Source organism: Pieris rapae, chromosome 24 (genome assembly GCF_905147795.1).
Source record: "Pieris rapae chromosome 24, ilPieRapa1.1, whole genome shotgun sequence".
Taxonomy (NCBI): domain Eukaryota; kingdom Metazoa; phylum Arthropoda; class Insecta; order Lepidoptera; family Pieridae; genus Pieris; species Pieris rapae.
This window is the reverse complement of record NC_059532.1, coordinates 2,460,634-2,487,028: the sequence shown is the minus strand read 5'-3', so window position 1 is coordinate 2,487,028 and position 26,395 is coordinate 2,460,634. Positions and strand designations below refer to the sequence as shown.

The 26,395-nt window shown below is 35.3% G+C and overlaps 2 protein-coding genes, 2 long non-coding RNA genes and 1 pseudogene across 5 annotated transcripts; 2 read left to right on the top strand and 3 right to left on the bottom strand.

Moving 5' to 3' along the window:
- Nucleotides 1-7,374: 7,374 nt before the first annotated feature.
- On the bottom strand, nt 7,375-9,821 carry LOC123690356 (piggyBac transposable element-derived protein 4-like). The gene is made up of 2 exons (XM_045633734.1): nt 9,594-9,821; nt 7,375-9,388 (listed from the first exon to the last, which is right to left on the bottom strand). Exon 2 carries the CDS (start codon nt 9,386-9,388, stop codon nt 7,553-7,555), a length of 1,836 nt encoding a protein of 611 aa, XP_045489690.1. The 5' UTR covers nt 9,594-9,821; the 3' UTR covers nt 7,375-7,552.
- Nucleotides 9,822-10,159: 338 nt separating this feature from the next.
- On the bottom strand, nt 10,160-13,475 carry LOC123690359 (annotated as a pseudogene).
- On the top strand, nt 10,274-12,904 carry LOC123690357 (protein ALP1-like). 2 transcript variants are annotated; one of them, XM_045633736.1, is made up of 3 exons: nt 10,274-10,572; nt 11,912-12,126; nt 12,391-12,904. In XM_045633736.1, the coding sequence occupies exons 1-3, from the start codon at nt 10,274-10,276 to the stop codon at nt 12,798-12,800; spliced, it is 924 nt and encodes a 307-aa protein (XP_045489692.1). In that variant the 3' UTR covers nt 12,801-12,904. The 2 variants fall into 2 exon arrangements, with proteins under 2 accessions (XP_045489692.1, XP_045489691.1); XM_045633735.1 differs by having other exon boundaries at nt 11,912-12,904.
- A 4,574-nt stretch (nt 13,476-18,049) lies between the features above and the next one.
- Nucleotides 18,050-23,220, bottom strand: LOC111003096. The gene is made up of 4 exons (XR_006751031.1): nt 23,116-23,220; nt 22,101-22,191; nt 20,482-20,606; nt 18,050-19,182 (listed from the first exon to the last, which is right to left on the bottom strand). It is a non-coding gene; the product is annotated as an uncharacterized LOC111003096 (long non-coding RNA).
- On the top strand, nt 20,603-21,540 carry LOC123690355. Its single transcript, XR_006751032.1, has 2 exons — nt 20,603-21,134; nt 21,170-21,540. It is a non-coding gene; the product is annotated as an uncharacterized LOC123690355 (long non-coding RNA).
- Nucleotides 23,221-26,395: the final 3,175 nt, after the last annotated feature.

Sequence of the window (26,395 nt, the reverse complement as noted above, 5' to 3'; positions counted from 1 at the left end):
AAAAATAAAACAATATTAATAACTAACTAAAACTAAAAAGCTAATCTTACAGATTCAAGAATAGCAAATAGTGAATTACATTTACAAAAAGAACAGGAGATACAAGAATTACACAGGTCACGATTGATCAGGATATGATAAGGTTAGGAAATATTTATATAGAAGAGTTTTAAAAGACGAATTAATTACACTATTAACTAAAACTAAGAAATCACAAATATATATACATAGACTACACTAAACTACTGATCCTAATCCAACAAACAAAATAAAATTTTATTGAATCGAAAAATGCGTGCGTCCACGTTAAAAATTTAACGCTAAATTTTTTTTGAAAATAACCTAAAATCGTCACTTCTGTTTGAAAACTTTTTCAATTTTACACGAAATGTGGCGAGTGATATATGAAACGACTCGTCTCACTGCACTGAACACTTTGACGTATAGCACGTATATATATTCGCGAAAAAACCTATTTATTAGATTTTTCGAACACGGAACGGAGCGTTTTTAATGCTCTCGCGGCAACGTTTCGACGTGGACTTGATACGCTGACTGACTGAAATCACTAGCAACGTAATCCTCTAAGTCTGCATTGATGATGAGTTTATTTATATATTATGGCTAACAATCTAGGGATGTAACAGTACTTTAGCATCAACAATTGGACAACGCGCGAGGCATGTCTTGACCGACCGAGTATTTGGCTCGCGAGGCTACTCGCTTAATCAGTACGCGGCAATTGAAGTGTAGATATTGTAGATTCTTTTGAAACTGGTTTACTGACATTTCTTATCAATGGCAAATCTAATTCATATTCCCAGTACAATCGAGTATGCAGCAAGGGGCATTGCCTCACTGCTGCATACAGACTTTTTCAGCTCCTTAAGGCTTGTCAAAAAAACCTTTTTTTTGTTTGTACATTAAACTCATGGCATATCTACGATGGCTATGGCTTACAATATAATAATAATCCAAGAAGTACAAGAAATATTGCAATGATGTCAGTCATCTGGAAGCGTCCGAATGCACCTCAAACACTGCATCAACTCACTGAAGCGTTGATTGAAGAATGGGAGCGAATTCCACAAGAAGATATTCGGAGGATCATACGAAGCATGCCGCGTCGTTGTCAAGCCGTCTGACATTATTGTTAGGGCTCATGGCGGCCACACACGTTACTGAAAGTCACTTAAGACGAATATTCAAACGATATAAGAATATTTCTTTGATGGACCTTTTTTATTACCAAATTCAAATTTTAAAATCGCATGTCGTGGTTTGAGTTAACAGACTTTTCTTTCCTAAAAAGTATAACCTAAATAAAGTGTTTGACAGTTCTTGTTAACAGTGCGATTTGCTTTTATATTTATTTTTACTATAAATAAATTCATACATCTAGCTAGGTAAGCAAATTAGTTTTGATCCGAAAAATAACGAACTAGAAGTGAAAAGAAGAATACAACAAACGTGGAATAACTATTAGAATTTAAAGGAAATCTTAAAAGTGGCCTAATTATAACTATTACCATAAAAACAAAAATTATGAATTTCAACCTTTTTCCAAGTTTGACTTATGGTTGCCAGACCTGGAAATTCACTTCAAAAGTAAAAAAATCTAATCACCACCTGTCAAAGAGGACTGGAGCGCAGCATGCTCAAACAAAAGAAATCAGACAAAATACGACACACAATAATAAGATCAAAAACCAAAGCAACAAATGCATTGAAATACGCACAAAAACTTAAATGGAGATTGGCTGGCTATGTCGCAAGGCTTAAAGACCGAAGATTTCAGAGAACGATTCCTCTTCCCTTGGCATTTTCTCTATTATAAGTTTCACGATTTCAGGTGAGTAGAGGTATTGCGGTCTCTTCAGTACCTTAAAGACGCATATGTCCCTGGTATTTTCCGTCGTTCTGGGAAGCGCCTTCAATTTCTCCAGTTCAGCTAGCACCAGCGCGTCGGGTCTGCCTAATCTGCGGCATAGAGCGTTAACAACTTCTTCTGGCGTCGCCTCTGAGTACAAGAGGCTCTTGATACTTTCTCGTCGTGCCTTTAATCGCTATACGTAGCCGCGCCATATTCTGAATGCCAGAGAACATCGAGGATGTGTCTTCGAATACGACTCGGAACGCCGTTCATTCGGAGCTGTATCCTTCAAATACTGGCTTATATACATGTGTAACTAACATTAGGTTATATAACTCAAGCATACTTATATAAATAGGTATATTCATGCTTAGAAGTTTTTAGTTTAACTGCCTTTTCGGGTTAAAGCCTACTGCGAAATTCAATAATTGTATGGCCAGGTTTAGAAAATACTCGTTCACATGGAACAGATGTAGCCATATTGCAGAGTCTCCTTTCCATATATATGCTTGCGCATCATTCAACGTTTGGCAAGGATTCATTGTTGGTCGTTTGTTCTTCCACTTGCAAAAGTCTGCACTCCCAGGTACTCATACGAGCTTCAAGAGAGATTGTCATCCCTGAATTTCCGCATCACCTGGAAAATAGCAGCGTTGAGATCATCCCGCCATTGTTGCCTCAGTTCTGCGAGTTTAGTATCCATATATTTAGTTAGCATGGATGGTCCTACAGAAGCGGTTTACAAATGCTCTGACAACGGTTGGATTAATGAAAATCTCTTTTTTGAATTGTTTTTTTTGGTTGGTGCGCTTTAAGTAGCACGCTAAGCCGCATAACGCAGTTGTTTGTATATTTTGTAATAAAAAGAAGAAAAAAGTGCGATCGAGAATGCTTCCGCTTCATGCAGATGATGTTCAGCAATTTAAAGAAAGTGTCTAACCTAATATTGAAGGTCATAAAGAGTTTACGGATTTTCCTAACAAATTAGATAATTTTTCTGGCTCAAACATCTATTATCATACTGAATGCCGAGTTGACTTTGATAATAAATTATCTTCATTAAAAGCAACGCCTAGCAAAACGGAGTGTCATAAGCACCGGGAGTATCATCAAGTTTTTAATGAAATTTTTTTTTAACCTGGGGAAACCCGATTACGGGCGCCCGCGCCTGGGCAAGTTGTTAAGTGGCGCGGGGAGTGTGGGAGTCAAGGTCGTAAAATACGATGACCCCATACCCACTAAAATCACCAAGGCCCACTGTGCGCTATGAGACGAGGGCGGGTAACAGCTAGGCCTTTTCACCGCGCCCCGTCTAGAGACTGCCGCTTTCGCGACTCTCTGTATAAGATAAATATATAGATGATTTATACTTAATATCACACCACACCAGTAATTACTCCCTTTTTTTTTAATTATTTTATTAATTCGTCCGCGGAGGGGGGAGCTGTAGTACCCTAAGTAACTTAACCTAAGCAGAAGGAGCTACCTATCCAATACACGCACAATCTTCACAGGCCCAGTGCAAGTTTCTTCGACGTAGAACCCGTATAAGCCTAATGTAAAATTTCACTCTTTGACGCAGCTAGTCTAGCCAATGCCTCCTCGCGCGACGCAGCCGCGCGCAGCGCGGTCCGGACGGCAAACTACTTTTCGGGTAAAAGTCGTCAAGGAAAACCCAGAAGTACGATGAGTGTCAGCCTGTCACAGAAACAATTTCAACAGCTGTTATCACGTATAGGAGACAACCGACAAGAAAGGATGACGACATGCAAAGCGACATATAACGGTCGCAAAGATAGGGAAACAGGGGAAGCTTTCCTTACCGCAGTGCAAGTGTTTTAAAAACTGGAGAATATCAGCGATACTGATGCACTGGATGGACTTCCTCTCATTCTACGTGAGGATGCGGCTGTATGGTGGCAAGGAACCAAAACTACCATTGCATCGTGGAAGGTTTTCGAGGATGCTTTGAGAAACACCTTTACAACGAAGAAACCTGCATATAAAATTTATTTAAAAGCCTGTGGAACGAAGCAAGCGCCTGGCGTATCTACAGATGATTTGGTTGGACAGGGTTGCCCAGCGAGGAACTAAACTCTAAGCTGCAGCTAAATATCGTCTACGGTTTGCTAAACCTTCAAATGAGGGGTACCTAGGGAGAAGGTACAGGATTTTGATGACCTTTTGAAGCAAGCACGCAGCACAGAGGCTCTACTAAAAGAGAAAGCGGGAAAAGTAAATATAATAGACACCAGCGAGAAAACCTAAGAAACTTCTAAAGCTGAGGCCACAGCCTCGACACACACAAAAAAGGTGGTTCGGTGTAATTTCTGCAAGAAATTAGGTCAGGTCTTAAGAGTTCCAAGTCTTCAATTTTATTTATCTTCCTTACGGCGTCTTCGATTTACTGAGAATTTTCTACATTAAATAACATTTCAGCTTCAAATTTTACCCAATCAGCCTTTTTTACTGTTGTAAATTTTTTGTTCTACTCTTTCTCTGGATTCCTTGATGCATTAATTTTGAATAATATGACATTATGATCCGAAGAAACCATTCCAATGTCCACTCTCCAATCTTCGATCTTTCCCAGTAGGTCATTAGTGCACACTGTTACGTCTAAGTTGCTGACTACTCTGGTTCCTCTCCTTATAACCTTAAATGTTGGTTGCTGCCCATCATTCAGTGTGTGCAAAGCTCAGTTACAAGACTTTCGAAGGCTTGTCCTCTATCGTCTATTTTTGGGCTTCCTGTGGCGTTTTTTGCATCACCCCCTAGGACTTCGTTCGTTTCCAGGTGCTTAAGGGTAGGGATGGCGATTCTTTACGAAAAAGATCGATTTTTAAATCGATTCGAATCGTAGTCTAATGAATCGATTCACGAAAAAATCGAGGCCTACAAAATCGATTCTTAAAAAATCGATCTTTTTTTCAAGTTTGCGTTTAGAATGTAAATTTGTATCAATTTTACTAAATACAAGATTAATATTGCAATTAACGATATCTTATCAATAAAATCAGGGAATTCAAAAATAACAATTATTTTTATTACCGTATCAAACTATAAGATCAACTATAAAAAAAAATAAGTATTTATATACTGAATGTTTTTATTGATTGTAAAAATAAGGTAAGAGTTAAAAGTTTAAATATTAAGCATTGGGAATTATAACTGGGAACTATAGTTCCCAATGCTCAATATCTAAACTTTTTAAAAACAACAGTCTGTCAAGCTTTTTGGGATCCAAGCGGTTACGCTCATCACTTGCGATGTTTCCAGCAATTGAAAACAGGCGCTCACAAGGAACGGATGATCCAACGATACTCATATACATCATGGCGATTGGGTGAACGTGATGATAAATGGAGCTCTTTTGTTCTTGCCAGTAAAGTACAGGATCATACTTCAGGTGCACAACTGCCTGCGATAAATAATGTTTGAATTCTTCATTTAAGCCTTGATTTTCCTGTGCAAGTGCATTGCATAAAGAGAGTTGCTTTTTCACAAGCAACTTATGAAAATCCCATATTCCGTTTTTCATATCCTTATCAGCGCTTTCTATTGAGTCGACTTCCTCACTATTATTTTGTGGAAGTGATTGTCGTGTAATATCCAAAATTGAAGTGTTTATTTTATATTAGTATTATTAGTCACTAGTTTCGAGTAATATTTAAAATCCTATTAGGATTAGTTAGCATAATTTCTTAATGAATTTAAAAGAATATTTTATATGAAAGAATAGTTTAACATTTTATAAAAAAGTAACCTTTATATAAAAATAGCACCAAATGTGAATCGATTAATTAAGATACGAATTGCTTTAAAAATTGATATTTTTCGGAAAGAATCGCCATCCTACTACTATCATACTAGCCTGGCGATTACTTGATTAAAATAAAATTAGAGTAAAAGCGATAGTTTATTTTTAAAATGATAATGGGAGCTTTACTATTTTTTCTGTAAACAAGATGAATAATTTGATGCTTTGACGTTAAATAGATAATTGGACATAAAGTAATCGTGAATGAAGTATGAACACTTCCATCAATAAGAATTCCACATATTACTTATTAGTTATTTCAATGCTGATTATTCCTGTGTAAAAGTAAATTTAAATGATAATCACAACTAACAGAACAAACTGAAAATAATAGCGTCAAAGTAAAAAATAAGAAGCGCTTTACATATTTACTTACCTACTCTCAATTAGTTATTATTTCGCAACAAACACTACATGAAAATCTGATGAAAATCAATCATGAAAATACTTATATTACGCTAATAACAGTATTCATTAAACGACAACAACAAATGAATAATGCAATATCAATCGTCACAGATTATAAATACATAAAGTCAAAGACTACAAACGTAACTTTTTTATTAAAGAGAGGCGAGTAAAGGATACTAAACATACAGCCATCTCGCGAGTTTATGAGTAGTTAACTCTTTAACCGGCAGCACTCTTATAATTCAGGCACATTCAACTAAATGCAAATAATTGTATGGTTTATACCAAAACAGAAAAAATCGAATGTCGATTTTCAAGGGTGATATATCGATTCAGTGAATCGACACAGTACTTCATATCGATTTAAAAAATCGATATTTTCTGCTCGAAAAATCGATTCTTCGATTAATCGATCTCAGATCGCCATCCCTACTTAAGGGTTCTATATCGGCTGGGTCCAGTTCCATGCAGTATGAGATCAGTGCAATGCCAGTTTGTGCCGTGGTCTTCAATTTAATAGGCACTATATTAGTTGTTGTTAGTGCGGGGTATTGGGTAATACCAATATCCTCGTCAAAAATCAACACTGCTGCCTTTATAACTTTACCCGCCGTAGTCCCCTGTAATCTTTCACCCTGCCCAGGGCAACAATCTACGGCTCCTGTACTAGAGCGACTGTTATTTTCCTCGATTGTGCCTCGTAAAGCTCACTCATTGCAAGTCTTTTCCTTTGCAGGTTAACCTGCACTATTTTAATCGCTTTAACCGTTTGCTGGACCTTAACAATAAGCTATTCAGCTTCTGGCCAAGCTTTCCCACCTCTTCCTTACTGGACAATGCACGTCGAAGGCACAGAGGTATTGTCTCTTGAAACCCACGCTTTTGCGATTGAGAAGTTTGAACACAAGTAAGTCCCTTATGAATTATTAAAAACTTTAATTGACAATTAGCAGCAAAGTGACAAATTAAGTATATTTTGTGACCCTAGTCGCATTCCGAGCATGTCATGACAAGTCCCGACCTACCAACTACTTAATGTCGTCCAATTTGTGACAGATCTTAGAGAATAAAAAGGCAAAAAAAAAGTATATTTTTAAGTTTAGAATAAAGTAAAGTGTTAAATTAAAGTTGCCTATTGAATAAACCTTGGAGTTTAGTTGGTAATTGTATTTGATCAAAGCACTAACTAAAATATTTTTCTTTTCAGAAAAAGAGAAGAAAAGTAAACCACAATTGGATAAGTTTTAGAAGTCTTAGCTTTTAATTAATTTAACCCTAGATAACTAAACTATATTTACAGTCACATAGTAACTAAACATTCGTCAAGCAGACTACGCAATAAAAACGTGAATAATATTCAAAAGTATTTATTAAAAATAGTAATTTGGTACATGGCAATTAAGTATGGTTAAATAGGAACTAATTATGATAATTATAATAATAAATGACTATTCTACACAGCTACTACACATGTCTACATTGTGTGAGCCACAAATTGCATTTTTGCATTTCATGCACCGATGTTTCGTCATTCTTCGAGCCTTTGACGGACATAAATAACATATTTTGCGCACGTTTGAAGCAGAAGGAACAGGAGCTTCTATATTAGAAGAGTCGCCGAGAATATCTTGAATCATTACTTTGATATCACGCCTCAAAGTCACTGTCTGTATTCGTTGACGTAGCCAGGGCTCCATTAGTTGGTCTCCTATCTTCATTACAAAATCACGTCGAGACATTGGTTTTTTATTGTTTCTTACGTTATTTGAGACGTGAATAACATATGCATTGATTGAAGATAAGTTTAGCATGTTATAAAAAATGCATAGTGGCCATCTTTGGGTTTTCCTATTAGTAGACATAATCGAACACATCTGATCAACGGTGTCTACTGCTCCCTTGGTAGTGTTATAAAAGTGGACTATCTCTGGCTTTCCTGTAGCTTCGTTAATATTTGGCTGATCGTGAATTGTCGACAAAACAAAAACAACTTTGTTTGACTTGGGTTTGTAGGAAACTAATGTTTTAGCACCATCGTAACAAAACATCGATGTACCGATTGCGCGGGACTTGACATTATGTAGTTTCTTAGGGATTTCGCGTTTATTACTCCTTAGCGTCCCCACTAAAGTCAAATTATAAGGTGACTGCAATAACTCATCAGCCAAAGATACAGACGTGAACCAATTGTCCATTGTTATGTTACGATTAGTGCCATGTAAAGAAGATGTTATATTTTTTACGAAAAATGTGGCTAGTGGTTGTTTTTGTGGATCTGTTCCTTTCCCAAGATATGGAATGGCATTTATTACATATTTGCTGTGAACATCTGCAGCCATTACAAGTTTTATACCGTATTTATTAGGTTTATTTGGAATATACATTCTGAAGGGGCATCTTCCACGAAATCCAACCAGCTGTTCGTCAATAGTAATATATGATCCCGGTGTATACCATTTTTGAAAGTTATCAATCATGTTTTGCCACACTTCACGTATATGTGCAAATTTGTCAATTGCTTTTCTAGCATCTCTGGTTTGCTTGTCGTCGAATCGAATACATTTTAGAAGAAAATTAAATCTTTCTGCACTCATACAAGCTTTAAATATTGATCCTGAACGTCGAGTATTAAAAAGCATGCGAGTTGGCAAATGATTGCTTTTCAAAGCTGCTGAATTGAATAGTAAACCAAGCAGAGCTTTTAGTTCCAATAAATCAGTCTGTGATACTGTATGCGAATCGTGCTTGTACTTATTCTTTTGGACAAGTATCTCTGCATTAGTAAATGTCACAACTTGTTGCAACATACCATCAGTTATAAAGAGCAAAAATAAATCTACTGGTTCCTTTAGTTCTCTAGCGTTTTCTTTTGGGCCTGGTATAAAATGCACTATGTTGCGTCTTAAGGTACGGGTCGAAGCAGATCTAGGTATCGAAGACCATTTATGTTTATTTTTGCCATAAAGAAATCGGGAGGTTGACTGAAGAACATGAGGATTAATCTGGATTGTGTTTGGAGAATTCGTTGTAGCAATATCTTCAGTTACAGAGTCATCAGAATCTATAATTTGAGTTCTTTGTCTCTTACTTGGTCGCATGGTATCATCTTCTGACGCTGAAGTTTCACTAGGGGAATCTGAATCGCTGCTAGTGTCGTGATGAATTTCTACCTCCAAATTGTCCTCCGTCTCCGAAGCCGAATTATCAGATCCTTCCTCAATTTCATCATCTGTTTCTGCATCGAGCCACTGGCGTATCTGATCCTCTTGATTTCTCAAATCCATCTAAAAAATTAAGCAGGTACATAAATCTTAACAAACATAAAAACAATAGGCAAAAAAAATTCTTTCTTTTACAAATAATGAAAGTTAGAAAATTAGTAAGTAACGTAGAAAAGTAAACATAATTTATCTATTTATAATAAACATAAAAAAACATGTGTTTTTTCCAAGTAAAATAAAAAAAATAGCCAAACAGTAATGTACATACCTTATCAAAAAAACTTGCTTAGTAACTAAACTTTCGTCAATCGGACGACGAGATGGCCGCAGGTCAGATCCTAATTAGCGTGTGCTTGCAATCGCATCACGCGACATACTAATTAGACCAATCAGGAAGGTAGAAAAAGATTTACCGACGGGGGGCGCGGGGAAACCAGTTCATTCGACTTTTGCGGAAAGGAGCGTCGTCGCGTGGACGAATGTTTAGTTATCTAGGGTTAAGTGTTATATACCTGAGAATTAATTTGATAATGAGGGATGAAGCATTTTATGAATAATGCAAAAAATAAGAGTAGTGGAGTAAGAAATAATGGTTGGTTGAGTCAATACCAAACTGTATTCAAGTAGCAAAATCGAAAGAGTACTGGCTATCGTTAGAAGAGGCCTTCAGCTACAGAGGAGTTCTTACAGAGTTAAGAATAATAGTTTAAGAGTAAAAGGAAAAAAATACTTTTTAATGCACGCAAAAAATGCTCACATAACTGAATACAGCTAGCAAAGAAGTTGGACTCTAAGGGCCGAAACACATAACGCAAACTGCTTATTTTTGCGGCGCCGCAACGCCAAAATCGGCAGTTGCGTTATGTGTTTCGGCGTCGCGAAACAGGGCATTATGGTAGGGTAACCATTTTCTCGTGATTTTTGAGTGTGGATAGACGTCTCTCTGCGATGGATCGTAATAAACTTATTGCTTATTTGTTATTAAGAAGACATTATTCTATCTTAAAAATACGGCAAAGAAGATACTGGATACATCCATTAAGTAAGGGTATGAATCCAAATGGCGAGTTCTTTTCTAAAAAATACGAAGCATTAAAGATAGACGAAAAAAAATTTGTTGCCTACTTTAGAATGAGTATATCATCATTTGAAGAGCTATTAAGCGAGTTATCAAAATATATACAGAAGAAAAAAAATAAAGGAAGGAAACCAGTTACTGCTTTGGAAATGCTGGGCTTAACTTTAAGGTAAAACAAATAGGTTTCTTATTTTGTTTTTATTGATGTTTATGGCACTCGGAATCAAATGTTTAGTTTTATTTGTACCCCTGGCTTTATACACCTGTGGTACTAGCGGGGTGTCGATAAAAATTTTGCATCACTAGTGTTCATGGTTTGGGGGTACCTAGTGGTACAAAGCCAGGTTCAAATGAAACAAGACAGAATCAAATTAAGCTTTTTGCATTATACAATTTTCTTACTTTAAGAATACTTTAATAGGCCTTAAAAAATGTAATGATCAATTTAAGAAAAATCAAACTCCTCATCTTGTGAAACATAGGAAGTAGCTGACGTTTCGTCCAGTAAAAATGGTGAATTTATTGGACGTTGTTGGTTTGATGATGAGGTAGTCCTCTGTTCAGTAATCGAACTTCCAGGAGTAGAAGTGTGGTAGCCACTCTGAACCGTATTATCGTATCTCATAGTTGAATATCCTTGATTATAACCCTGATGCTGATATTCTTGATTATAGCCGTGATGTGTATTTTGATGAATTGAAGGTTGAAGAATGTCCGTTAATATTTGAAGCACCCGACTTTGAAATATCAATGTTTGATTCTCATTTAACGTTTGTAGAGATGGTAAAATCCCCTTGAAAAAATGCAAATGTCTATTCTCCGGTGTTTTTAATATTGCCAATAAATCTTCTTCAATATCATCCTTATCATCTGCCTTTCGTTTTCGTGGTTGACTTTTATAACGAGGCAATGCCGTTATTTCATTCTCAATATCTCCTTCCGCTACACATAAACTGGAATCAGTTGCATTTTGTCAAACCTTTTTCAAAAACTGTAATTGTTTATTCAAGTGATATTCTTTAATTTTTGCAGCTCCAGCTCCTGATCGATTGGCATCTTTTAGTTTTTTTTGATATTTAGCAAAATTATCTTTTATGGCCTTCCACTTCTTGACTAAATCATTACCTGCAACAAATAACTTCACAAGTGAAAAATAGTAATAAAGACTAAAATTCCCTAGATTCCATTTATACTACATATAAAATTACATATAACATTTGATATAACTTTCATAAGTACTTTCGGTCCATCCAATTTCATATAAATGGCTGGCCGCCGAAAAAGAACAATTTTCTGCTTTTTCTTGACTTAGGCAAGTTAAAAACTGATTGACTTTGCCTAGAACAACCATAATGTAAAATATTTCTTGAGTACTTCTTTGAAAAACTACCTGTCTATCTTTGAAAATCTATTCCTTTAGCAACACTATTACCTGCGCAGTTTGAGTTTGATTATACCTACATTTGTATTATTTTATTATTTGCCTACTAATTATTATTTCATTTTAGATTTCTAGCAACCGGCAGTGACTTTAAAACCATGCATACGAATTACTTCCGAGGAGCAAGTACAATAGCAAAAATTGTAAGGACAGTTTGTCGCGCCATATGGAAACATCTATCAAGTCAAAATATACCTCCTATAACAAAACAGGTTCTAGAAGATGTCGCTATTGAGTTTGACAAGAAAGCAAATTTTCCTAACTGCATAGGAGCTCTTGATGGTAAACATGTCCGTATTACATGTCCTGCGCACAGTGGATCACTGTTTTACAATTATAAGGGCTATAATTCAATAGTTTTATTAGCTCTTGTAGATTCTAGATATAGATTCATTTTTGTCGATATAGGAGCGTATGGCAAGGAAAGTGACTCCACCGTTTTCCAGAACTCTAAACTTTATGATTTGATTATGACACGCAAATTACCTATTCCTGTACCAAAGCCTTTACCAGGTTCTCAAAATGAAACTCCATTTGTTTTTGTAGGAGATGAAGCATTCTCAATTTCGAATAACGTCATGCGCCCTTACTCAGGGAAACATTTGTCGGTACAACAAAGAGTTTACAATTATCGACTGAGTCGTGCCCGAAGATATGTCGAGTGCGCTTTTGGCATCCTAGCCAATAAATGGCGCATATTTCATCGATCTATGAATGTGCAATACGAATTTGCGACAGACATTATCAAGGCATGTTGTGTAATGCACAACTTTGTTTTGAATCGAGATGGAGTACAAGCGACCGATGACATTATCTTTGATGATTCTGATCTGCAAATGTTGCATTTGCCCACAGCAAATGAAAATAATTTAAGCCCACATCTAATACGGAATGATTTTTGTAATTACTTTTCCAGTGATGTTGGCGCCCTAAGTTGGCAATTAAACAAAATATGAATGTTCGTATACCTACTCAGTTCAAAATACAAATAATACCTTAATACATTTGATTCAAACTATTTAACATGTTGTGAACTGCGAATAAACAATTTAAATGGCAATTTGGTTTTATTTATAGTATTTGTTTACCTTTTTGAATAAGAGCGCGAGAAAAAATATAATTTTAACTTAGAGAAAATCTTTTGCATAGGGCATTAAAATAAATGGTGTATTTCATATGATTAAAAAAAAAAAGATACATGCTACTTACATTAAACTACAATTTTTACAATTTAAACCGCGGATCAGATTTTTACGTTTTTACTACAGTAAAAATTGTAGTTTTATTGTGAATAGTGATCGCGTAAACCTAAGACAATACTATGTTACTACTTACCCAGTTTTGATTTTTCGGTTGAGTTTTTTTCCTTGTAATCAACATAAAAGATCTCACAAATGCTTTTCCATGCTTGTTTTATAAATTTGTCTTTATAGGTTTTGTCACTAGTATCCCACAAACAACGGTGTTCCTGAACCGAAGATATAAACAGATCGACGTCAACGTCAGACATTTTAATTTTAAAACTGCTTCTCGGTTGACACGTGTTGTTTGCAAGAGTGTTAGAAACAAACTGCATCCTTGTCAACAAGTATGACGTCATAACGCTGGAATTCGCGTCGTGCGTTGCGGCGCCGCACCGCTATAGCGCACTGCCGATTTCAGCGGCGCGGCGCCGCAACGCGCTTATGTGTTTCGGCCCTAACACCGCAGGCCACCAAGCGTTGTCGAAGGCGCCTTTGATGTCAAGGGATACGGCTATGGTGTGTAATTTATCATGTTTGGCGTTGTGTATAATGTCGAGGGCATTGTGAATGGCGTGTGTGGTACTGGTCTGTTCTGTAAAGCCGTATTGAGATCGGTTCAGTAGATTGAGTTGGTGTGCTTTAAATGTGAGTCGTTTGGTAAAGAGTTTTTCGAGCACTTTACCAAAGACGGGGATAAGACCGATAGGTCTGAATGAGCCGAGGTTGGTGTAATCCTGTTTGTTGGGTTTCGGTATAATCTTGACTATAGCTTCCTTCCACAATGTAGGGAAATATGCTATCTGTAGGCATCGATTGTAGAGTGTGGTTATTAGGTCAGGGTAGCCGAGGGCGAAGGCCAGGCAGATGTCACTAGTGAGGTGATCATTTCCTGGTGCCTTCATGTGTCTGATGGTGTTGATGGCACTGATGATTTCGGAAGTGGTAAAAGGTGGATCGTCTTCCAATTCAATAATTGTATGGCCAGGTTTAGAAAATACTCGTTCACATGGAACAGATGTAGCCATATTGCAGTCTCCTTTCCATCAAAGCAAAAAGGCGAGAATACATATATATGCTTGCGCATCATTCAACGTTTGGCAAGGATTCATTGTTGGTCGTTTGTTCTTCCACTTGCAAAAGTCTACACTCCCAGGTACTCATACGAGCTTCAAGAGAGATTGTCTTCCCTGAATTTCCCAGTAGGTCATTCGTGCACACTGTTACGTCTAAGTTGCTGACTACTCTGGTTCCACTCCTTATAACCTTAAATGTTGGTTGCTGCCCATCTTCCGAAGGCTTGTCCTCTATCGTCTATTTTTGGGCTTCCCCACCGCGGACTTTTGGCGTTTTTTGCATCACCCCCTAGGACTATTCTACTCTTGAGCTCATTCACCGTCGTTTCCAGGCGCTTAAGGGTCCTATATCGGCTGGGTAGAGTTCCATGCAGTATGAGATCAGTGCAAGCCAGTTTGTGCCGTGGTCTTCAATTTAATAGGCACTATATTAGTTGTTGTTAGTGCGGGGTATTGGGTAATACCAATATCCTCGTCAAAAATCAACACTGCTGCCTTTATAACTTTACCCGCCGTAGTCCCCTGTAATCTTTCACCCTGCCCAGGGCAACAATCTACGGCTCCTGTACTAGAGCGACTGTTATTTTCCTCGATTGTGCCTCGTAAAGCTCACTCATTGCAAGTCTTTTCCTTTGCAGGTTAACCTGCACTATTTTAATCGCTTTAACCGTTTGCTGGACCTTAACAATAAGCTATTCAGCTTCTGGCCAAGCTTTCCCACCTCTTCCTTACTGGACAATGCACGTCGAAGGCACAGAGGTATTGTCTCTTGAAACCCACGCTTTTGCGATTGAGAAGTTTGAACACAAGTAAGTCCCTTATGAATTATTAAAAACTTTAATTGACAATTAGCAGCAAAGTGACAAATTAAGTATATTTTGTGACCAATCGCATTCCTAGCATGTTATGACAAGTCCCGACCTACCAACTACTTAATGTCGTCCAATTTGTGACAGATCGTAGTGAATAAAAAGACAAAAAAAAAGAATATTTTTAAGTTTATAAAGTAAAGAGTGTTAAATTAAAGTTGCCTATTGAATAAACCTTGGAGTTTAGTTTGTCAGCTTTGTATTTGATGAAAGAACTAACTAAAATATTTTTTTTTTTTTCAGAAAAAGAGAAGAAAAGTAAAACACAATTGGATAAGTTTTAGAAGTCTTAGCTTTTAATTAATTTAAGTGTTATATACCTGAATATTAATTTGATAATGAGGGATGAAGCATTTTATGAATAATGCAAAAAAGAAGAGTAGTGGAGTAAGAAATAATGCTTGGTTGAGTCAATACCAAACTGGATTCAAGTAGCAAAATCGAAAGAGTACTGGCTATCGTTAGAAGAGGCCTTCAGCTACAGAGGAGTTCTTACAGAGTTAAGAATAATAGTTTAAGAGTATAAGGAAAAAAATACTTAAAAGGCTTTTTAATGCACGCAAAAAATGCTCACATAACTGAATACAGCTAGCAAAGAAGTTGGACTCTAAATGACATCAAAAAAAAAACTAAAACCATGACCAATGGTAGGAATGACAAAATAATAAAAATAGATAGACAACACAATAGATTATGTTTAGAGAGATATGTATAGATCTATGTATGTTTTTTGGCGGGAACTGGAACTTGGGCGCCATTTTAAAAATTTTTTTGAAAAAATTCAAATAAGTTGGTAAACTAACGAAATACCTAGCTGGGACTAGTAATGGAGCCGGAGAGTGTATGGTGTATGACGACACCGCGGACAACAAAGAAGCGAAAAATTAAGGATAAGCCTTCATCAGCGTCTTCGTCATCGGACGATAACTACCAACCCTACTTTAAACCTGAATACAAGAGGACATACCCGGACAACAGCTCTCAGGAGGAATTCCCGATATATGTTGAAGGAATTAATGAGAAAATTGGGAACAAAAACCCCTTATATATGTGGAAATTTTTCAAAAATGTAAAGGGCATAGTTGAAAAACGTAGATTAAATGCGAACAAAATAATAGTAGTCTTCAAACAGGCGGTAGCAGCAAATGACTTCCTAAGTCATAGTTAGCCATTTGTATTTTTGCACTTATTGCCTACCTTATGTAATATACTCAGTGGTTGTCTGGAAGAAATTGCTCTAAAGCGATGAGGACGCCAGTTGCTTTTCATTAAATTACCTATGTTTAATATTTTTTTTACCTTTTATGTAATGCAACGAAGTGTTAATAAATAAATAAATAGTTGTCTTAAGGAAAATTTGAAGGCGTACCATTAGCGTCGGTGGAGAGAACCAGTACTATTAGATTCGTCGAGCAATGCAGAACTGTATGAAGAACTGATGGCGGATGCCGAAATAGCTGTGAGATGGTTCACCAAGAAAGTAGGTCAGGAAGTAGTCCCTCTCACTATGGTGAGTGTAATATTTGTAGGCACTTCCCTCCCACAATGTTTTTTTGGACAATGGACTCCTCCACTGCTTTATTAAAAAAAAAAACAACTATTAATGTCCTAACTCTGCCATGTGTATGTGTCTTTGTCATGTTTTGTTTTGTTTGTATCATATAGTTATATAAGTGAAACCTATTGTGGATACATCTAATGTGTTTATTTCTAACTTTATTTTTATTGTAAAGATTTATCTATTATTTATTTATTTATTAATTACAGACATGGCTAAACTCACAATAAAATAGACTATAATATATATACAATACAAAATTAATTAAAATAACATAAAACACAGTTTATTCTAACCCCTAATACTCTCCAGGTATACCCTCAAATGAGAGTAAACTACCGCCATACGCTCACCAAATAGGTCGCTCTGTATCTGTAAGATGTATCTGTTTTGTTTCCAAATAAATAAATAAATAAGTGGAGGTACAGGGTATACACTTATATGCCACCTATGCAATGCTTCAAGTGCATGAAGTTTAGGCACAATGCCAAAATATGTCGAAATGATGAGGTATGTTCAAGATGTTGAGGTGCACATCAGACATCTTTAAGTGTTGCAACTGTGGTGGGAGACCACCTATCAATATCTAAATTTTGTCCCATTAAAATAGAACAACGAGGACATGAAACAAGTTACTTGACCAGAATGTATTCAACAGCTAATCAAACAAAGATTTTCCTGCCAAAGCGATAACAGACAAATGATTGACATTTGCATTGAAAACTAAGTCTACCCCGATTAAGAAAATTGAAAATAGTCATGAAAATATCACAGCACCGATTTCAACCATTCAAACACCAACTAACTCCAACACCTCGACCTATGATTACCTTGTACAAGATGTTAGCTAATTCAAATAAAACAAACACAACCACACACATTAAAGATATATTAGAATTGAATATATAGAAAATCTTACCAAGTAATGGCTGTTTTAAAAATAATGCAACATAATATTCAGAGTGTCAATAATAAAACGGCCCATCAAATCATCATTAATTCAAAATAACACAGATGTGTGTCTTCTCAATGAAACCTAGTTAAAAGATTCAAACCCCTATTTATCAATCTCTGGTATGAAAATGAAAAAATGAAAAATATTTTATTTCTTCAAAAACGGTACAAAAAACATTCCATGGTTGGGACCCTCAATTAAGTGCAAAAACACCTGTGTTAGAAGGCCACGCTCTTCCATAGCAAAAAGATTTTCGTACCATAGGTATATTTATAAGCAAATTTGTAAACAAGAATGTAGTTGTGATTTCTGTGATTCATGAAATGAAAGAAATGTGTGGTGAGTGTGTGTGTGTGTATTTGTGTGTGTGTGTAGGTAACAGTGCGGTGCGTGCAGCTTTATCCAGGGTACATCAAAAGATCCTCAGTTTCAGCATAATCTAATGACTTCAACCATTCAGTCACCCTATGTTTAACTTCATGTTTATTTAGCATGTATATATGTAGATACCAAGCCTTTCATTTACCACTTTATACAGATGTTCTGTTTGTATTTTATATTGACGCCCAGCAAAACTGCTCGAAAAACTGGTCAACATGACAACTGCATTTTTTCTTCTTTTCAAAAGATGGGATCAGGAATAATGGATCTATGTTTTCTGAGTGTTGCATGAAGAACATATAGTTTTCTAATCGACAACAGGTCACAATCTTTATACAATTTCTCAGTGGAGTACAATCTAGGTTTAAAGTAGGCAACTTTTAGAAGAGCCCTCTGTGATCTTTCTACATCCAAAAACTTGGTTTTTGCGGCACTGCCCCATACCGTAATACAATAAATTATGATTGATTGCGCAAGAGCCAAGTAAATTGAATTTAGCAGAAGCTTGGATGCCACGTGCCGTAGGTTTTTAAAGATCCAGATATGTTTCCTTACTCTATTACCTATTGCCTCAAGATGTACATACCACGTTAAGTGCTGATCTAAGTGTATACCAAGATATTTTATAGAGAAAACTTTTTCAATTGTGGGACAAGAGCAATCTTCCAGGGATTGACAGCTATATTTATGTATGTATATTTTTAGGTCTGGAGGAGGTTGAGTGGATTTATTTATAGTATGGCATAAATACTTCGTCTTTTGCGTGTTTAGGGTCAGTAGATTGTGGCTTAACCAAAGATTAACTTGAGAGAGTCCTGCTTGAGTGTCGCTAACTATAGATTTCCAAGTCTTACCCGTAAAAACTATAGCGGTATCATCCGCATATGAGAAAAAGTTTGCATTTTTAAGTTGAGACATTAGTAAATCGTTAATATAGATGAGAAACAGTGTATGCCCAAGTACGCTTCCTTGGGGCACTCCAAAAGATACGTTACAATACTGACTCACCTTATTATCTACTTTGACACACTGTTGCCTATCAGATAAATAATCTTTAAAAAGAGCTAGAGGTATACCTCTTATACCTATGTATTCCAGTTTTTTTACAAGAATCGGGACAGACACGGTGGTATTTTAATCCGTAACTCCATTAAGTATAAACATCTGAAGACTAGTTTTTATCAAGATATTCAATCCATAGCAGTTTCTATGTCCACAGCAAACGGTCCTCTTTCAATCCTCTGTGTATACTACCCACCTAAAACAAAAATCATCAATAGTCTCATTAGGATAAATAAGCTAAGAAACATTGTGAAACAACTACCAAAACCTAGATGCTAGGAAAAAAAAAATTATTAACTAGCGACCCGCCCCGGCTTCGCACGGGTGCAATGATGATACTAAATACACTACAGAAAATCTGTGAACGTTGTAATAAAAATGTGGGTTATCCATAGGAGATAGACATATACCATCAGAGACTTTTCTGTAGACCTTTTCAATGTGTACAATACTTCGTACATTATTTTGATACTCGTAGGGTTCAGCCTGCGTTTGCATTGTAAGCGGAAAAAATGTAATTATTTACGACATCACATTAGAAACCTCAAAAATAATAGTAGGTACTTCTCCACTATTTAATGAATGTTATTATACATATAAACCTTCCTCTTGAATCACTCTATCTATTAAAAAAACCGCATCAAAATTAGTTGTGTTTCAAAGATTTAATCATACAAAGGGACATAGAAAGCGACTTTGTTTTATAATATGTAGTGAAGAAGCTAAAAGCTCAAGTTGGAAAAAGTTATGTTCATCTTTTAATAGATATACACCAATTTCTAGAGTGTGAAACTATATACGAAGATTTAAAAGAATAAATACAAATATATAATTAAAAGAATATGTAGAAATATATATCTGAATGACGAATTGATTGGTAACTTTATAGACAAATTGGCACAACCTGCAAATAATGCTACTAATATAGATTTAGAGTATATCTTTAACTCATATAGTAATGATGAAACAACAATTTTTTTGTTACAACCATTATGAGGAATTAAATATAGCATTTGCTTTAAGAAAGAACACTAGTACAGGATTAGACAGTTTTCCATATATTATGTTACAAAAGTTACACATATCAGCTAAAAATAGTATATTACAGATCCTAAACTTGTGAGGTCACTCCAAGAAGCCTGCGAAGTGCCCAGGAAGCTTCTGTGCTTCTGGAAGGAGTTAGGCTGGCTTAGTTAGCCAGGACTTCACGCACAACGGACCTATTATATACATATACACAGATCCTAAACTCACTATGGCCACAACAACTGATTCCAGTCGTGGAAAAGTCAGTGTGTTATACCTATACTGAAACCAGATAAACTGGATGATGATCCTAATTCATGTAGACATATCTCTTTAGCCTCTTGTATAGGAAAATTATGTGAGCAAATGATAAATATGAGACTAGACTATTATGGTGAAGAAAGAATATAATTCATGCCAGTTTGTGTTTAGGAAAGGAAAAAGTGGAGTCGAAAGTTTTACTACATACCTGATAGATATGAAGAACTATTTGTTGTCTATGTCAGGAGAAGTGTGTGTTCCTTGATGTGCAGGGAGCCTATGACAATATCAATCTTCATCAAATGGCAAAGGTTCTACATTCTTTGAATCTACCTGGAAAATTAATAAAGTGGCTGTTTAACTTTTTGTTTGGTTGTAAAATGTACATTATATGTTAAGTATAATAATATTTTACATGGCCCAAAAAATGCATACAAAGGTCTAATGCAATGTGCCTCCTTGTCACCAATATTATACAATTTATATACATACTTCACAAATTCTCCATCATCATTTACGTGAAGATTTTAAAATATTACAGTTTGCTGATGATGTTTAATATATTGTGTGAATAGTAATGTAAAGATTGCTCATGCATTAATTTAGCTTTAGATAAGCTTAATTCTAATACAAAAAAACAAAAGATTAAATAATTGCATGTCAGCGGGGTATAGAATGTAGTATGCTAAATATTAGAAAGATACAAAAAATAAGGCACACCAAAGTTAGAAATATAACCAAGGCAAGAGATGGATTAGAACACGCTCAGTCACTTAAATGGAGGTGGGCTGGACATGTGGCTACGTGACAAGAGATGGACAAAAACGGTAACCACTTGGGCGGGTCCACAGGGAAAGAGGGGTAGACCTGTGGCTAGCTGGGAAGACGAAAGAGAGGTAGACCTGTGGCTAGCTGGGAAGACGAAAGAGAGGTAGACCTGTGGTTAGCTGGGAAGACGAAAGAGAGGTAGACCTGTGGCTAGCTGGGAAGACGAAAGAGAGGTAGACCTGTGGCTAGCTGGGAAGACGAAAGAAAGCAGCTGGTCTCAACTGGATCCAAGTGGCCCAGTCGAGAGAGGACTGGCTGTCCTTGGAGAAGGCCTTCCCCATAGAGGAGTTCTTACAGAAAAATAAAAGTTTAGAAGTAGGAAAAACTAACACTAAATTTAGGATACAAATTTAATTACTAACAAAACTAACACTAGTATGTAAGTAAACTTAATCAATGTAACTTGTTCTGCTGTAAGAATTAAAAGGCTTTTTTTATATATATTTTTTTATTTTATAATTCTTATTACTCAAATGATTTAAAGCTAAGTATTAACTCAAGTAAAAGTTCAGTTTTAGTATTTGGTAGCAATAGGTCTGTAAATATTAAATATAATAATATCCATTTAACACAAACAGACAAAAAAAAGTTTTTAGGTGTAATTTTTGATACAAAATTAAAATTTGAAAAACATATAAATTATATTTGTGGAAATGCAATGAGGGATAAATATTATGAGATCATTAGCTGGTACATTTTGGGGGTCAGACCCTAAAGTCCTAAGTATGTTATACAAAAGTTTAGTTCGCAGCCATTTTGATTATAGTGCAGTTGTATCTATGAACGAACATAAGTCCAGTTTTACTAAAAAGTTAGATGTTATACAAAATATGGCGCTGCGCATTATTAGCGGTGCTATGTGTACAACTCCTATACATAATATGGAAGCAGAGACTTGTATACAACCATTATGTATAAGGCTTTAATTCGCTACAGAGAAATTCAGTTTAAAAGTCTTAGCCGTAAATAATGAAATAGTCAGTAGTAGGATCTGTTTACCTGAGGTTCTGCAATCGTCTTTACAAGCAACTCCTTATGTTTAGTTAATATCCTTTAATTATCCGGATTATGGGATTTGTCAATGATTTGTCTGGAAATATGCACAAGAGTCAGTCATGGCCAATATATGAATGTAAATATGAAGCATTAATATGTAAACTGAATGTAGATAAGGTAAAGTCACTAATGCTAGACACTAATGAAAACACTTTGTTCATATGACAATAACTATATATTTATCAAACAAAACAATCACAGTTTTTTTAAATGAATGCCTCGTATCTTAGAAATTTATCTTTAGTTATAAAATTCCAATAATCAACATACATTTAATTTTTATTTATTTTTATATATATATTTATGACCATCAAAATAAGACAACTAAATGTTTTAAGTTGGATCAAAATTGTAGTATTTATACAGCAGAAGCATATGCAATTTTTCAAACTCTTATTTATGTACAAAACTTGAATAATTTGAACAATACAATGAAATAATAATAGTTTCCGACTCTAAAAGTGTACTACTGTCATTACATAATTTCAGTTTTAATTATATAAGGTCAATTATATTGTGTATACGATTAGAAATATTCTATATATAATCAATGTGACTTTTAAATGGGTACCGTCTCACAGAGGTATCAAAGGCAATGAAGTCGTTGACAAAGCAGTCAAATATTGTAATCACGATGACGATCATAGCGACGAATGCAAGATTCCTTTTACTGACCTATACATGAATTTATAGAACAATAAAAGACTATGGAATGAATATTACAAGGATATTTCGAAAAGTAAAGGAAGATGGTATGCAGAGATCCAAAAAGAACTTCCAATCAAACCATGGTATCATAAATGTAAGCTAATGTAGACACTATAAATCACATACCATCGACTGCCTACCACTATAGGAGACAGGCGTGAGTTACTATGTTTAATATTTATTAAAGAAAAATATGTTGAAAAATAATTTCAGCGAACATCAAAACAGGAGCGAAAGTGGAAATACATACCGGGTAATGCTTGCGCGTATTTATCGCAGAGCGAAGTTGTCAAGTATTTTCATACGGAATCATTTCTTCTTCTTAATTGTTTTTATTGCCTTTATTATTAAGAAATTTCTCATGTTATTTCACATAATGCAATTCATACACAATTTTTAACCGCCATTTTTGAAAGTGGCAGATTATTTAAAAAAGTGTCATAACTCATAACTCATAGACAAAACATAGAACATAGTTATTTAGCTAGAACTCTACGTTATATTGTTTATAGTGGGACTCTTAAGTTTAATTGTGTTTTCAAGACAAAATAACCGTAAAAAAAACTTATCAACGGAAATTAACAGTTCTCTAAACTCTAACTAAAACTAAAACTCATAAAAATAATAGTTAGAACCGAGATGCTTTGAGGCGATATTTTGGTGAAAGCGTAAAAGAAGTCTGTTACGATATTGGGACTAACGAAATGCACCGTGGCAAGATTCTTGTAATTCTTAAAATAATGATATTTTATTTTCACACCTATTACCCTTTTCTCCCTGTGAGACTTATCGTGAAAACACGACATTAATTATTAGCAATTTTTTTACCATTACTCTTTTTTTTTAAAGAAATTCAGACAATAAACTCATATTGCCAGACGAAGCCGCACTTCAGCGACATTTTTTTACACAGACAGCGTTACTTGACAAGTTTTTTGGGGGGCAGAGAGTGAGAAGGGAGGACTAGCCCCCTGTTTTAACCCCACCTTACACTCTTGGGGTAGCTCAGGCACAACCACGTGGATAGTGGGATGCTCTGATTCGATTTAGGGTACTTTTTGGATATTAATATATAACAATCGTTGGTCCATATTATGAGTAGTATCGATACTTTCAAATTTTTCGGAACCCTTTACTAATTGAAACATGAAGTGATTGACGTTTGATATCAATAATAATTATGTATGTGTTTGAAAGTCTAGGCGGTATGGTCGAAAGACCATAGCTTGCGCCATGGGCGTAAAAAAAATTGTCAAATTTATGGTCATGGCGTGGCGTTGTGTTCCAACTTCCAAATTGTATGGAAATTGCAAAATATAAATAAATGTATCTCATAAAGCGTAAGTTTTCGCAACTTAAAACTTAGTAAAACGCTTTGTTTTAGTGAATACATCTACTAAAAAATATTGGGCTTCAAATCGTTGGTCGTTATTGGAAAGTTTATCCTTGAATGTGGTCAGTTTTGTAATATCCTTCATTTTGCAAAAAAATCTCAATATTGCAAGATACCGAAAGGCGAAACGTCCTTTGTGTGTTAACTTGATTGATTACCTTGGATTAAATCAATCAAAAATCAAAACAGATCATGTGAGAAACGTTTTTATTTGTTTTGTAAAAAATTGTCAGAACTAGTTCAGTCTAGTTAAGTTCTTAAAGAGTGGAACATTCCAAATGGGTGGATTCCTGAAGTGTTCCAACCTCTGTCTACCATGTGCATGTTCTGTGTTCTTTTCAGGGAGTATAATCCCTAGCCATTTGATTTGACATTCTAAAGATGACTGTTGAGGATATGTTTTCACTGCATTTACATACTTTACTCTTGTTTTTGGTTTGGTTTGTTCAAAGAATAAAGGTATTTAAACCTATTGGCTTCAGTTACTTCAAATTTATTGCTATATGTTAATATATTCTGTAAATATGTAATGTGTAATTATACTTCTTAAATATGTAGGTTTATTTAATTTACATTCCTCCTATTGTCTATAAAAATTATCAACCTTTACCTTTTTAAGTTTAAGAGGGCAAAAGAAAGTTCTTTTTAAAAATGAAATATTGCTCTATGACGCTCTTCTATTTTGAAGTTTAAGTCTGTATATAATTCCAAAAGATACTGTTACTTTGACCAGATAGTGAAGTAATATTATGGGTTCATTTGCTGTGAGATTTTTCTTCCAAGTCTCTTTCAAATTCCAATCCATTTTGCAGGTGTCAGGTGTATTATCATGGGGTATTTATTCTTGTATAATTTGTTAGTTTGCTATATTGGACAAGGATATACATATATATAACATATATAATAGCCTTTTATCGGACATGACAGCATATTCTTTATTTTTTTTCGTAAATTGTTCCTTTTTTCCATTTTTGCCTGTCCGTTTGCCAGGTGGCAAAGGCCTCCTCCAATTGTTGTTGTTCTACTTGTTTCCATTGGACAAGGATGAAGGAAGGAAGGAGGTGTTAAAACAGATTCAGAGCATTGATACTTATTTGAAGAAAATGCCAAATGAGATTTATGTTCTGGAATTATAGCCATACTGTCAGACAATATTCTGGATATTTGTGACTTGGTTTTTAGTTATTTGTTCTAATACTTGAGCCACCAATGAAATTGCCAGAAAATATTGATGTGTGAAAACATTTGGAATCAGTGGGTAAATTCCGACCCATTTATTATTTCAGGATTTACTTATATATCTGTATAATAGTATATAAAAAAATTGTGACATGTAAATTTGGAAAACAAGATGTATAATACATTTATATACACATTTCTATGTTGAGGGAGACTTGGAATGTAATGGTACTGTAGTTTGTAACATATTAAGATATTACATAATTGTAACATAGTCGGCTGAATCAGACCTTCTTTCTTGCTCAAATTCTTCAAAATAGACTTCGGTTTTAGACGCATTTCAAAAAGTTTAGTTATTTCACTTTTTGTCGCTTCATTTAATCCACTTGTAGACCGGGATTCAATATTGTCATGATCATGACATTTTTCATAGCAAAATAATATTATGTCATCACTTGAGGCATCAAATAGTAGATAAACTGTCGCGGAACATTGAATTGCCGGCCGATATTTCACTTTGTTACACCGGTAAAACCGCTTGACGCCTTCAGTAATTTGTGAAAATAATATAATATTCTTTTTGCCGATATATCCAAAGTACCACAAAAAAACTTCTGGCACACCTTCGTCTTTTGCTCATTTTTCAACAAAAAGTATTCGAATGAGAACTTTCTTCTGCTGTCGTTCTTTTCCTTTGCGAGTGTACCCTACATGAAATTTGTTATAATATTTAGTTTTCGAAGCATCGTTTAATGAATAAAACGCCGTCTTCTAGTCCTCTCTTGTTCTGAAAAATTGGCTGAGCAGTTTTATGGTCACTTTTGGTCACATCCAGCTTGGACCCGTTTTGCTGGACAATTCTTTCCTTTAATATTTACATATTCTTCACCAGCCTCTCTTTTATTTTTCCTCGCTATTCTCTGCTACTTTCCAGGGCTATTTTTCTCTTTCTTGAGAT